This window comes from Pteronotus mesoamericanus, unplaced genomic scaffold (assembly GCF_021234165.1).
Source record: "Pteronotus mesoamericanus isolate MK-2021 breed Mesoamerican mustached bat unplaced genomic scaffold, CSHL_Meso_final contig_347, whole genome shotgun sequence".
Taxonomy (NCBI): domain Eukaryota; kingdom Metazoa; phylum Chordata; class Mammalia; order Chiroptera; family Mormoopidae; genus Pteronotus; species Pteronotus mesoamericanus.
The window spans coordinates 321,491-333,866 of record NW_026555137.1 but is presented as its reverse complement, the minus strand read 5'-3'; the positions used below and the strand labels follow the sequence as shown (position 1 = coordinate 333,866).

Below are 12,376 nucleotides of genomic sequence, written 5' to 3'. Positions count from 1 at the left end.
GCGCGTCCCAGGTCAGGGACCAACGCCTTGGCCGGGCGGCTCGTCGAGGGGACGGACTGTTGGGCCCTTGGGTTTCTTTCTTCTTTTTTCTGCTCTTGGGGATTTCATTGTTAACACCTCAAACGAGGAACTAAGTAAACACGTTCAGAACAGTTTCTGCCTGAGTTCTGTGGAAACGGTTGAGGTAGGAGGATGAATGGCACCCACGACGAAACAGACGCGTGAGGCGCGGGCATGGCCATGGTTTCCTGCCGTGCCCCTGGCTGCGCCTGCACCCGGAGTCCTTTCCTCTGAGACCCCAGGGCTCTTCACGCCGTCCGGGACGGCCGGGCGAGCGAGGGCCACCCCCTCCTCAGCGGTCACCGCAGGCCTGGGAGAAGGCCGGCGCCGGCCAGAGGTTCCACGTGCGCTGATGTTTGCACGGGGCAGGGCCGGGGGTTGAGACCCCGAGGGAGACCCTGGACGGGTGCCAGGCCGCACCCTCTCACTCTGGAGGGCGGGGCAGGCGTGCCATCTGCAGCCCCAGGCCCCGGGCGGAGCCCTGGGTGCAAAGAGGCGCGCGGTGGCCCGCGGCTCCCCTTGACTCCTGCCCCGTCCCGCACCGCGCAGCTGAGGCATCCGACTTGAAAAGCGCGTTTGTGAATAGAAACACGAATGTCTGTCCCTTGTTGATGCTGGTCTTTAATCTTTGTTTCGTTTTGTTTTTGTCTCTTCCTGTGTCTAGCACGACAGGCTCTCCAGGTAAGAACGCCCGCCTCACACGCATGCGGAACCCGTGAGTGTGCACGCCTGAGCGAGCTTACACGCATGCCGAGCCCCTGTGTGGGAGCGCACGCCTGAGCGAGCGCGGCCCGCGGAGTCGGGTGTCCCTCGCGTCCTCTCCGCTTCCGCGGCCGCCGCAGCCGGTCCGACGCGCCTCCCCTCCTGCCTCCCGCCCCTCCCCCCAGCGCGCTGTGCACTTCACCCGCCCGGGATGCTGGCCTCGGCCTCAGAAAGAGCCAGCGCCCAGAGCGGCCTGGGTTCCCACAGAAGGGCCAGCGGTGGCCGCGTGGGACAGGGCCCTGCACAGTCCCCACCCTCGGGGGTGCTCAGTGGTCTGTCAGTGTGAACCGAGACCTGGCCTGCAGGGGCCGAGACCCCTGGGGCCCTCCAGAGCCCGGGGACTGTGCCTCTGTCCCTGTCCTCCTGCTCCCCGGGGGCTCGGAGCCACCTCCCTGGAGAACCAGAGAAAAGCAGCGGCGGCTCTGAAGCTGCCCCTGCCCACCGTCGCTCAGCGGGGGCTCAGAACACCTGCCGGCAGTGGGGCCATGGGACCCCACGGGGCGAGCGAGCCCCCTGCTTGCTGGGCACTTGAACTGGTCCTTCTTTATTGACGTATCTTGACACCTGCAAACGTGCACGACGCGCCCTCTGCTCGTCGCTCGCCAGCACCCGCTGAGGACAAACAGCTCCTGCCCGGCAGAAGATGGGCTTTGCCGAGTTGGGGAAGCATGTTCTTTTCCCCAGGTGGTTTCTTGTGAGATCTATTTATTTCGTAACAGCCAGTTGTGGAAAGAGGCTTTCCCTGCAGACTTTGATACATGCCCTGAAACTGCAGGGCTTAAAACAGCGAGGCCCTCGTTCAAGACCCGGCGGGTCAGTGGGACTCAGCAGGCGGCCCCAGGAGCCACGAGCGTGAGGTGACTCAAACCCCGGGATCATGTAGACAGTCAGCCGTCCATCTGGGAAAACAGCTCCTTCCTCCCAGTGCAAACCAAAACAATGAAACAAAATGCACCCACTTCAGATGGATTACAATTTGTAGAGAAAAAGATTTCACTGCAAAAGTCGTAGAAGAGAACGTTTATATAGGAGAGATCCTCCCAAGCGTGATACCAGAAAGGCGAAAGTTGTCAAATGTATACAAAATTGAAAACTGCTAGCGAAAGCCACCGTAGACAGACAGACAGCGAAGTGGGAGAGCCGCTGCCGGGCGCTGGCGGCGCCGCCCGCCCGCCCGCCCGCCCGCCCGGCTCCCGGGGTCTAAGGAGAGCGTGGAGCAGGGAGAGGCCGTGGGTGGGCGAGCGGCTCGGAAGCAAAGGCAAAACCCAAAGGCACTGACCCTGGTGGTTCGAAACCCGCACGGTGCCCTGTGGGGAGACGCCCTCCTGCTGGGCGAGGGAGAGCCGTGCTCTGTGCGCCGGCAGCAGCGTCCACGTCAGCGTTCAAGACGTGTCCACCCCTTGACCCAGCAGCTCCACTTCTGGGGTTTCCCCCTAACACAACAATTGGACGAAGGCCCCAAGGCTTACAGGGGTCTTCTCATTGTGACGTGAGTCACATCAGCTAAAACACTCAAACCAAAAAGCCCGGTTACCAACAGAGGGTTAACGCGCCTGCGGCCGCGCAGTGGAGGACCTCAGTGGAGGACCTCAGCCGTCGGAAATCGCTGGACCTGCTTTCACTCGCGTGACGGGACGCGGACCGTCACAGCGACGCGCGTAGGGCGGAGGGAGCGTTGGGAAGCCGTGTGCCTTGTCTGAAGCCACAGGAGAGTTCCGACCCCTCGCGCAGCGTGCCCGGCGAGAGTCCGAGCTGAAGCGTTCTCCGTGGCCACTGGGGCAGGGTGACAGGGTGGCTCTGGCTCCCTGCTTCGGACGCGTTGGCACTTCCTTTCCACCAGCATGTGTTGCTTTTGACATCAGGAAGGTCACTGACGAGATTTCTGTTGGTGGAAATTTCTTTGGAAGGTGAGGAGGAGGAGACTGACGTAGGACTTAGTAAGACAGAAGCAGCGCCTGGTGTTGCAGGAACCTCGTGGCCCCTCGTGCTCGCTCGGCTCCCACCCCCTGCAGCTGCCGCGGGCCCGAGGCCCGAGGTCTTCGTCCCCCGGCTGTGGCCCTTCAAACGCCCAGTGCAAGGACACAGAGCCCTGCAGGGCTGGTTTGCGCGCAGCCGTCTCATCCGCCACATTTCAGTTTGGCAAGAGCCAAGTCCCGTGAAACCGCAAACCGGTGCTGAGGATCAGGGTGCTGGTTGTCCACGCGCAGGACCCACGTGGCGGCTTCACCCGGGCGGCCGCCGGGCCGGCGGGTGGCGCGGGGTCCGAGGAAGGGGTGCGTGCGTGTTCCCGGCCGAGCTCCCGCGTGCTTCCCAGCAGGCCCCCTGCCCCTCCGCACCTGCTCTGCGCTCGAGGCCGCCCTGACCGGCCTCCGTGTGTCCCCCGCGTGTGTCCCGCAGGTTGGAGTCGGGGGGCAGTAACCCTGCAGCCAGCGACCCCTACAGTGACCGGGCCTCGGCGCGCGCACGTCGGGAGGCCCGGGAGGCCCGCCTGGCCTCACTGACCGGCCGCGGGGAGGAGGACAGCGGCAGGGACTACAGGAAGGTAGGCCGGCGCCTCGTCCCCGTCCCCGTCCCCGGTCGTCGTCTCCCCTGGGCAGGTCGGGGAGCCCAGGCCTGGCAGAGCAGAGGCTGCTCCGGCGACTCCTCAGGCCCCCTGGCTGCTCCCTCCCCGCGTCGTCTCCACGCCGTGTCCGGTGTCCGGAGCCCAGCGCTGGGAGGGGCGGCCCCCCGCGCAGTGTGTGAGGAGTGGTGGCCGGGCGGCCAGGAGCTGGGAAACAGAAGACCGGTTGGCCGGGTGCGGGCCGTGCCTGGACACCGGCGGGGGCGGTGCGCGTGGGGGGCCCCCACGGAGGTGACCCCACGTGTCTCCCCCAGCTCTATGAGAATGCGCTAACCGAAAACCAGAAGCTGAAGGCCAAGCTGCAGGAGGCCCAGCTGGAGCTGGCAGGCGTCAAGTCCCGGCTGGAGAAGACGGCCCAGGTGAGCGGGCGGGGCGGGGGCGGGGCGGACACGGCGCCGCGGAGACAGGGTCCCGGGGACAGGCCGCTGCCCGCCAGGCGCTGGCTGACCGCAGGCTCCTCCCGCGTTGGGCCGGAATGCGTGGTCCTCGCCGCCCCCCCACCCCACCCCGCCCAGGCCGAGCAGCTGCCGACCCTGCCAGGCAGAGGGCGCTAGAAGCAAAGCCCAGCCCCCGTCCTGCCATGCGCCAGTCACTGACGTTCACAAGAAACGGTGCTGCAGAGCAAGTCTCTGCTGTTGACCAAAAACGGAGTGTTCGGCGGGGGTCGGGGCTCACACTCGCATGGAGACAGTGCCCCAGGGACACGTGATGTTTGTGCCTGGAAGGTCCGCCTGGCTCTAAGGGGGCCGAGGTGGAAAAAGCAGAGCGCCCAGCGCAGCCGCCTGGCAGGCTTGGAGACGGCCATGGGCCGGCTCCAGGGGGCGCGGGGGAGACCAGCGGCCGTGGCCTTTGGGGCTGGGGGCCGGGGCGGAGCCAGAGGCCAGGGCGGCTGCTGCTCTGGCCGCGCCTCAGCACTCGAAGGGGAGCGGCCTCGGGCAGTGGCCCCTTGGCTTCCGCGTTTATCAGGTGCCTGCGGGGGTGGGGGACCCGCGGCGCCCGGGCCCTGGCGCAGCCTCCACGGCGTGGTGACGGCCCAGCCAGGCCCTCGGTGACGCTGGCCCCCCTTTGCTCCGGCAGAGACAGGAGAAGACGCCCGACAGGTCCTCGGTGCTGGAGGCAGAGAAGCGGGTGAGCGTCTCCCGTGCCGTCCCTGGGTGGCCGTGGACCCCGCTGCCCGGCTCTGGGCAGAGGCCTGGCTTTGGCCGCCCCTGAGGGCAGCTGCCCCCGCCCCTCCGGTCTCGCTCTGAAAGCAGCTGTGTTTCATGGTGCTCTTTCCCGGCCCGGAACACAGCCCCGTGTCCCCTCTGCTCCCGAGCTGCCCAGGGCTCAGGTGACGTCCTTGCTGGGGGTGGGGCCCCGGCTGGCAGCGTCCGCTCAGCCTCTGCCGCCAGCGTGACAGCAGCCCCCGAGGACCCAGGCGCCGGGGGAGCAGGGGTCCTGTCCCCGGGAGCCACTGGAGACTTCCAGCAGAGCTGCCCGTTGTCGGGGTGAGGGGGCGGTGCAGAGAGGGGGTTCTGTGGGTGAAGCGGGCTCGGGCGGCTCCCATGGGCCCTGCTGGTCCCCGGGCGGTGGGCGGCAGCAAGGGGCCGCCCGGCTCAGCCGCCGCCGCTCTCTCAGCAGGAGCGGCGTGCCCTGGAGCGGAAGATGTCGGAGATGGAGGAGGAGATGAAGGTGCGTCTCCCGTGGCTGAGCCCCGAGCTTGGTTCCCCCATTTCCTTCCCCTTCCCCGGGAGCAGCGCTGCTGTTGGCTTGGGGGACGCTGGAGGCCGAGCTGGCACAGCCGCCCAGACACGGGCCCCCAGGGGCAGGCGGGTGCCGCCTGCACGCCTGCCTGACTTGCTCGGCCTCCTCGCCGCCGCCTCAGGGCAGCTGCCTGCAGCCCGTCCCTGCCGGGGAGGGGGCCGCGCCGCCGCGGGGCCGCTGGGCAGGGGCTCCCTCGCCTGCCGCGCGCGACACCCAGCCTGCGGTCGCTGAGCACGGCCCCGCTGTCCTCCTTCCGGGGTCGTCTTGTACCGGACGCAAGATGCCGGGTGCCCGACTCGGGGCGGGGGCGGGGGCAGGCGCCCCCAGCTGCCTGGGGAGAGACGGGTGCTGACCGCTGGGCCTCGGGACCTGGTGGGGCCCAGGCTTCGCACAGACCGGTGCGCGCTCTCGGGGGTGAAGGGGGTGAAGGGGACGCGCTGCAGGCCCCCCGTCCCAGGAGCCCCATGAGGCCTCCCGGTACCTTGGACACGCGGCACCTTCGAAGCCGACTCGGGGCAGCGGGGCAGAGGTGACCGGTGGCCGGCTGTGCCGACGTGATAGACGTTCTCGCCATTGGTGTCTCCCACCCGCTGGTGCCCCCGCATCTGGAGGGAGTGCGTAGGGCTCCCGGCTGCGGGGGGACTCCCCTTGGGGGCCGCTGCCAGCGACGGTCCCTGTGCAGCAGTGCCCTGGAGGGAACCCCGGCCACCGGGCACTGGCCACGGGGTGCTGGGCCACGCCACGGGGCCGCGGAGGGGCCCCCCGCTCCGTTCAGCCGTCCTCGGGGCGCGCGTGGCAGCCCCAACACAGGGAGGTGGCGTCTCTGGCTGCCGCCCGTCGGGCTGGGGGCTCCTCAACCGGGTCCTGGCTTCCTGGCTCCTCCCCGTGGGTGCTGTGACACAGGACAGCGTTCGCTCTCCGCTGTCCTATGCCGCGCACCACGAACCTCGGGCTTGGTGGTTTAGATTAGGAAGTGGAGCCAGACCGTGGCTGTTCAGGCCCCAGACCAGGAGGGATGCTCGTCGGAAAATGACGTCTCTTAGTTAGAATTCACCCACCCGGTCAGATGCCATTATTCCCTTGACCAATTACGAGGCCGTAACAGACCCCCCCGCCCGGGCGGCCCTGCGCAGCCCGTGCCTGGCCGCACCTCCCTGTGCCTGCCTTCCCTGGGGGCTGCGCTCAGTTCTGCCTGTGCACACGTCGCAAAACGGGCACAGCCAGCCCTGAAGGGATCTGAGGCGCGTGGTTAGCGCTCAGGGTCCTCAGCCAGCCTGCAGCATGGGGTGGCGCGTGGCGGAAGTCCCGGTCCCGTCCGGCCTGGGACCCCGTCGTGCTCAGGGACGGTGGCGCCGTGCATGTCGCAGATCAGCTGCGCAGACATCCGCGCCTCTGGGCACGTGGGCTGGGGCGGGTGGAGGGCTGACCTCCCAGGAGCTGCGAGGCACTGGGTGCTCGGCTGCAGGAGGCGCCTCTGGGCCTGTTTACCTGGCTTTGGTGAAGCGGGTGAAAGGCCGGGGGCGGAGGGGGTGGAGAGCACTGGTGGGAGCGGCCCGGGCAGGTCGCACGTGGCGCCCTGGCGGGCGCGGGCTGCGGAGCGCACTCATCGAGGGGCGCCGGCCCCCCCAGGTCCTTGCACGAGGGCCCGCGCTGCACGGGTCTTGCGTTTCCTTTGCTGCCCCTGGAGACACCGGCGGGTGCCGCCCCGGAGCTTGCGCACCTCATTCCCTAGCCTGTTCGGTGCTGTTCCCTCTGGAACGTTCCGGCGGACGGCTCTTGCCTGGCTCCTGGTGCCGAGACGCCCCAGCCGCCCACCCTGACCTGCCTGTGTGCGCGGGAGGCAGGGTCCCACCCAGGGTGCAGTCCAGCGTCGACCCTGGAGGGGCGAGAGCCAGGGGCTCCCGTTGGCCACGGCAGCGGGCCCCGCCCACCCGCCCTCCCTCTCTCCAGGCGCAGCGCCCGGACGGACGGCTCTCGGGGGCCGGGGGAGGGTGGCCTGGTGCCTGCCCTGTGGCGGCGACTGGGAAGCACTCGGGGCCCAGCCTTTCCCAAGCCGGTGGCTCTGCTCTGGGGACAGATCCTCAGTGTCCTGTCTCTGCCTGTTTCTTGGACCCTCACACCACCTTCACCTTCTTGCTCTTCACTGCTGATCCTGTGTCTCTGTTTCTGTCCCCATCCATGTGGGCGGCGGGCACGCGGGTCTGGTCCTGCACATCTTCCCTTGGCCCCTGCGGCCCCCACACGGACCCTGTCCCCCCGCCTGAGCCCCTCGGCCCCGCCTTGCGCTGAGGCCCCGCGGGAGGGACAGGCAGCAGGGAGCAGGCCGGCGAGCACGGCCCCAGCGGGTCCCGTGAGGGCCCAGGCGCCAGGAGCCGGGTCTGTGGGCCGGTTCTTCTGTGCTGTCAGCACCTCTGCCACGATTGTCACCCAGCCCACGGCAGAGCCAGTGATGGGGCCCGAGAGCTGGACCGAGGCCGTGGCGCCGCGGGCTCCGCGGTGCTGGCGGCCCCAGCGCAGGCCAGGCCCTAACGGGTCCGGGTCCTGGAGCAGGGACCTTCCACCCTCGAGTGTGTCGCTCCCCCTTCCGAACAGCCTCAGGCAGAAGACACTTAGGCAGCAGCCACCTCTTCTAACTTGTAAAGAAGGAAACACGAGGAGGAAGTAAGAGAAGGACCCAGAAAGAAAATGCAGGGCGGGGCCCCCCCGGGGAGAGGTGGCCGGGCCGCATCCGCGACTTGCCACACCCTCCGCTCCAGTCCCAGTGACGGAGGAGGGTCCCCCGGGCGGTGGCTGGGCCAAGCCAGCCCAGCGCAGAGCCCCTGGAGGGCCGGCAGGCAGCTTCGCAGCCGGTGCTTGCCGAGCGCATGGCCCCCTCCCCGTGCTCCGCCGCTCTGCTCCTCTTCTGCATGCAGGCTGGTCGCCCACCATAGCCACACGCCCTCACCTCCTGGTCTGTCTGTCTGTCCGTGGTGTGTCTGTCCGTGGTCTGTCTGTCCGTCCCTCCGTGTCCCACTGCAGAACCTCCACCAGCTAAAACAGATCCAAACCCTGAAGCAGATGAACGCGCAGCTGCAGGCTGAGAACAGGGCGCTGGCCCGCGTGGTGGCCCGGCTCTCGGCCGCCGCGGAGGCCGCGCAGTCCCCGGAGCTGTAGCTGCGGCCCCTCCTCCACCTCCGCAGGCAGGTGCCCGTCTCGTGCTCCCAGGAGCTGGGCGCACCGCCCCGGGGCTGTGTGGAGGCGGTGGGGGCTGGTCCTGGGCGTGGGAGGAGCCGGGGCGCGGCGGGGGCGGGGGCGGGGGCTGCGGCTGCGAGCGCCACACTGAGGCCGCGCTTCCTCCGGCCACCCAGGCACAGCCCGTCCCCGGGCAGCTGGGGTTGGGGGGAACTGGGGGTGCAGGCTCAGCACGGACATGCCTGGGCTCCCCTGAAAAGCAGGGTCCTGGGTTGAGAACCGAAGCTTCCTCTCACTGCTTCTGGGAGCCTGGGCCATGGGGGGACTGGCCGTGTGCTGGGTGGGGGCCGACGGAAGGCTTGGGCCACCGGGGCCCAGACGTGTGGGGGCAGGGGGACCAGGGGGACCTGCTTGGCACCCCCTCAGGGCCTTCGTTCTCTTCCCGGGGGGCGTGTCCCACCCCCTCGTAGATCTCGGCCCCCAGTGGTGTGTCCCCGGCCTGCTGCGCGTGGGCTGGTGGGCTGGTGGGCTGCGAGGCCTCCGCTTTGGCAGAGGTGGAGGTGGGGCTCACGTTCCACCGAGAACTGAGGTGTTTGGTAAACAGAGCCTCTTCTTGGATGCGGGTCTGAGAGATGCTCACAGACCACAGATGACGTGTGTTGTCCCGCCCCCCGCCCCCCCAGAGGGTCCTGGGCGGGGCTGCTGAGCAGCTTCAGCCTCCGAGACCCCTTTCCATCTCCAGGGACAGCTGGGCTGGTCCCCGCGGGCCGGCCCTTCCCCGCCCCCTCGCTGGGCCTTTGGGTCGGCCGTGGTCATCTCTGCCCGCTGGGCTAGCGGCCCCAGCACAGAGGGAAGGCGCTGAGTGACCTGCCGAGGCCACCCTTTCAGATCGGCCCCCTCGAGACGCCCGGGAACTTGGGTCGGGCGACCGGGGACCCTGTTGTTCTCAGTGTCCCTCTTTCGCTGTCTGGGGTAGGAGGTGCGGACCTTTCAGTGGTCAGTGGCCATGATAACACTCGTTTATAAAGGCCGATGCCTAGTGCTCTACCCGCTGTTTCTGTTTATCCCCCAGAACAGCAGTTTTATAAATGAAAAAATCGGGCTCCAGGCCACTGGCCTCAGGTCACGCAAACAAAATTGAAAATCAAAATTCAAACCATGAGCATCAGGCTGCAGAGCCCAGGCCTGACCGCGGGCGTGTGAGCCGGCCGCACAGCTCTGCCTGGCAGTGGCCGGGACAGCGCTGCCTCCTCCACGCGGGCGGCTGCTCCCCGACAGCTGTGCCTGGCGCGTGGCCTCCCGGGCGCAGAGACATGGAGTCTCCCGAGCCACATGGGAATTGTGTGGAATCAAAGTTCAGTTTCCAGCCTGAAGCTTTGCTGGACCTGAGGCCGCTGCCTCATTGCTGTGGCCGAGGGGCGCCCTGCACGGAGGAGGCCTGCGCCCCGGAGGCAGGCTGGGAGGGGGAGGGCGGCGGCAGCCTGGTCCCGAGGCACCTGCCTTCCTGGGGCTGTCCTCAGTGGTCCCCTGGGACACGCTGGTCTCGGTGTGCGGTGCCGTCGGTTGTCACCGTGCACAAGCAGGACCCTCCCTGCCCACCGGGCAGCGGGAGCGAGGCGGGGCCCCCCGCATCCCTGGCCCCCCGGCTCCGGGACCCTCCTCCTCGAGAGCACTCTCCTCCTCCACGGCCGAAAGGAGAAATGAGAAACGTCCTCGGCTTTGCTTGTCCGCGATACCTCAGCATGCGGCCCTGGTACGGGGCGCGGAAGTGAAGGAAGCCGACCGACTGGCGAGCAGCGCCCCCCCTCCCCCCACCGACCCCGGGCCCCCCGACCCCCTAGCCGCCCAAGCGTCAGCGCCGCAGAGAAGTGGCCTCATCCAGTTTCTTCAGAGAATTGAGTTCTGTGTGCAGATGGGGCCCGGGCCCCAGGGGGCGTGTGTGCCGTGGAAGGGGGCGGGGCAGCTCCGGGGCGCTGCCGGCAGGGCCCTGCAGGGCGCGGTGGGGGCGGGGGGCAGGGACCGAGGGCGAGCATCCTGAGCTCACGGGGGTTGGGCCAGGAGCCGTGGGCCCCACGGCCTGCGGGCTGGATGTGGGGCGTGGGCTCGGGCCGCTGTTTCGGGGGGCCCCTGAACAGGGGTGGCGCAGGGTGAGGACCTCCAGGCTGGAAACTGCAGCCTCTGCACCTCAGTGCCTTGTCCCCCTGGGCGTCCTCTGTCAGGATGGCGTGACCTTTGGGGCCACGCACACGCGGGTTCTGCATCGGCTGTGAGCCGCCGGGCCCCTCGGGGAAGTTACGGGCTCACGGCGTCCTCGGTGACGGTGGCTTTTCCCTCCCAGGACGCAGCTCATGTGGCCCCTGCGCCGTGCGCAGGAGGTGCAGGGGGCGCAGGGCAGCCGTCCTGTTGGGGCCTCAGCTCCAGGCCTCACGGCCCCACGTGGCCCCTGCAGGCCTGGGTGCAAGGACGCCTCGCGGGCGGGTGCGGGGGCCGCGGACGCAGCGGCCCCACCCCATGGCACCCGCCGCCCAGACCTGGGGGTTTCCACGTGCCCCCGCAGCCGTCCGAGGGCCTGGGCCTGGGGGGGCTCCGGGCTGCGGCTCCCCCGCCTCCCAGGTCGGGCGACCCCAACGCCCCAGGGACGGCAGAGCCGGCAGAAGGGGCCCCTGCGATGGCCGCCCAGCCCGGCCGCGGCGGCCCCAGCAGCCCCCCAGGGACCGCGAGCGGGGCTCGGGGGCAGTTGAGCCTGCGCCCTGGTGGCTGGATCCGCCTTTCCAGTGGCTGTGAACCAGCCTGTGCTCCTGGTTGACCCCCCGCCCCGCGCCCCTGGGCACGGTTCCCAGCTCCTCCAGACCCCAGGCGACGGAGGGCGGCCGCGAGGGGGGCCGCCTGGCTGAGCAGACTGGGCGGGGGCTGCGGGGGCGTGAGGCCCTTGTGCCTGCAGAGCGGGGTCCCAGCGACCCTGCCCGCCGCCCGGTCACCTCGGGCGGTGACACCCCTTCCCTCTGTCACCGCAGGTGTTGACAGAGCTGAAGTCCGACAACCAGAGGCTGAAGGATGAGAACGGCGCCCTCATCCGCGTCATCAGCAAACTGTCCAAGTAGCTGCGGCCGCCGGCCGGGGGGGCCGGGCCAGTCCACTGCCCCTCCCGCTGAGGGAGGGCGTGCGCGGCCGGTCACTTGTCCCCGCCGCCTGCAGTCGCCTGCTCTGCTTCCCTCTGCACTCTGCTCCACGCACGCTGGGTTTTGCCACGGTTCTCACGGACGCCTGGCGTGACCGCCCGCGCCCCACGAAGGGGCCCGGCTGCCAGTCCTCCCCCGGTCCCTCCCCGGGTCCCACCCCGGCCAGAGCCTCCTGGCAGCTCCTGCCGGACCCTGTGCGGGACGTGCGAGGCCGCGGGCTGGGAGACCGGCCGTCGCGCCGCCTGTGGGCCCGTTTCTGCTCGGCCCCGGGGGCGGGGCGCACGGGGGCCCCTGCTGGCCGTCACCTCTCAGGACCTGGCCTTCCCTGCCCCTCGTGCCGGCAGCTCTCGATCGACAACCGGCTGCGTCCCTGACCAGCCCTCGCGCCCTCCCCGGGGCTGGAGCGGCCCTGCTGCCGAGGCCTCTCCAACCACCTGCCAGCGCCGCCCAGGCCCCTCCCCGAAGGGCGCCCCGCCCCCGACGGCGGCTGTCAGAAAGGCCTGTCGCCCTGCGCCTCGTTCTGCTCGCTCCGGCCCCTGGTCCAAGGTGGGGCGATGCAGGGAGGCTGAGGGGTGCTCGGCAGGGGGGCGGGGGGCAGGCGCGCAGCGTCGGTGGGGGCCCGGAGGACAGCAGCCTGTGCGTGCGGCCTGCGGGTTTCTGGCGGCCACGTGTAGGGCAGAGGCGCTGGTGCCCTGAGACGCCAGCAGGAGTGGCTTCGTCACCGAGGGTGGGAGGGTGGGAGGCGCGGAACATGAGGTCCTTTGGTCCCGCTTTGCACCCTCGGGGCCGCTGTGGGTGTTGCCGCCGCTCAGAGCTGGGCGGCTGGTAGCCAGAGCGGTTT

General features: G+C 69.5%; 1 protein-coding gene across 5 annotated transcripts in view; it reads left to right on the top strand.

Annotated features, from left to right (window-relative positions):
* The window catches only part of PPP1R12B (protein phosphatase 1 regulatory subunit 12B), a 71,673-nt gene extending 59,665 nt beyond the window's left edge, over positions 1-12,008 (top strand). For 3 of the 5 annotated variants that reach the window (XM_054576517.1, XM_054576518.1, XM_054576514.1), the window contains 7 exons: positions 725-741; positions 3,220-3,364; positions 3,697-3,801; positions 4,520-4,570; positions 5,060-5,113; positions 8,204-8,364; positions 11,371-11,476. In XM_054576517.1, the coding sequence (XP_054432492.1) occupies positions 725-741; positions 3,220-3,364; positions 3,697-3,801; positions 4,520-4,570; positions 5,060-5,113; positions 8,204-8,338 (507 nt within the window). In that variant the 3' untranslated portion in view covers positions 8,339-8,364; positions 11,371-11,476. Of the gene's footprint in view, positions 1-724; positions 742-3,219; positions 3,365-3,696; positions 3,802-4,519; positions 4,571-5,059; positions 5,114-8,203; positions 8,365-11,370 lie in introns of all 5 variants that reach the window. The other 2 variants (XM_054576515.1, XM_054576516.1) reach the window with 2 other exon arrangements.
* The last annotated feature ends 368 nt before the right edge of the window (positions 12,009-12,376 follow it).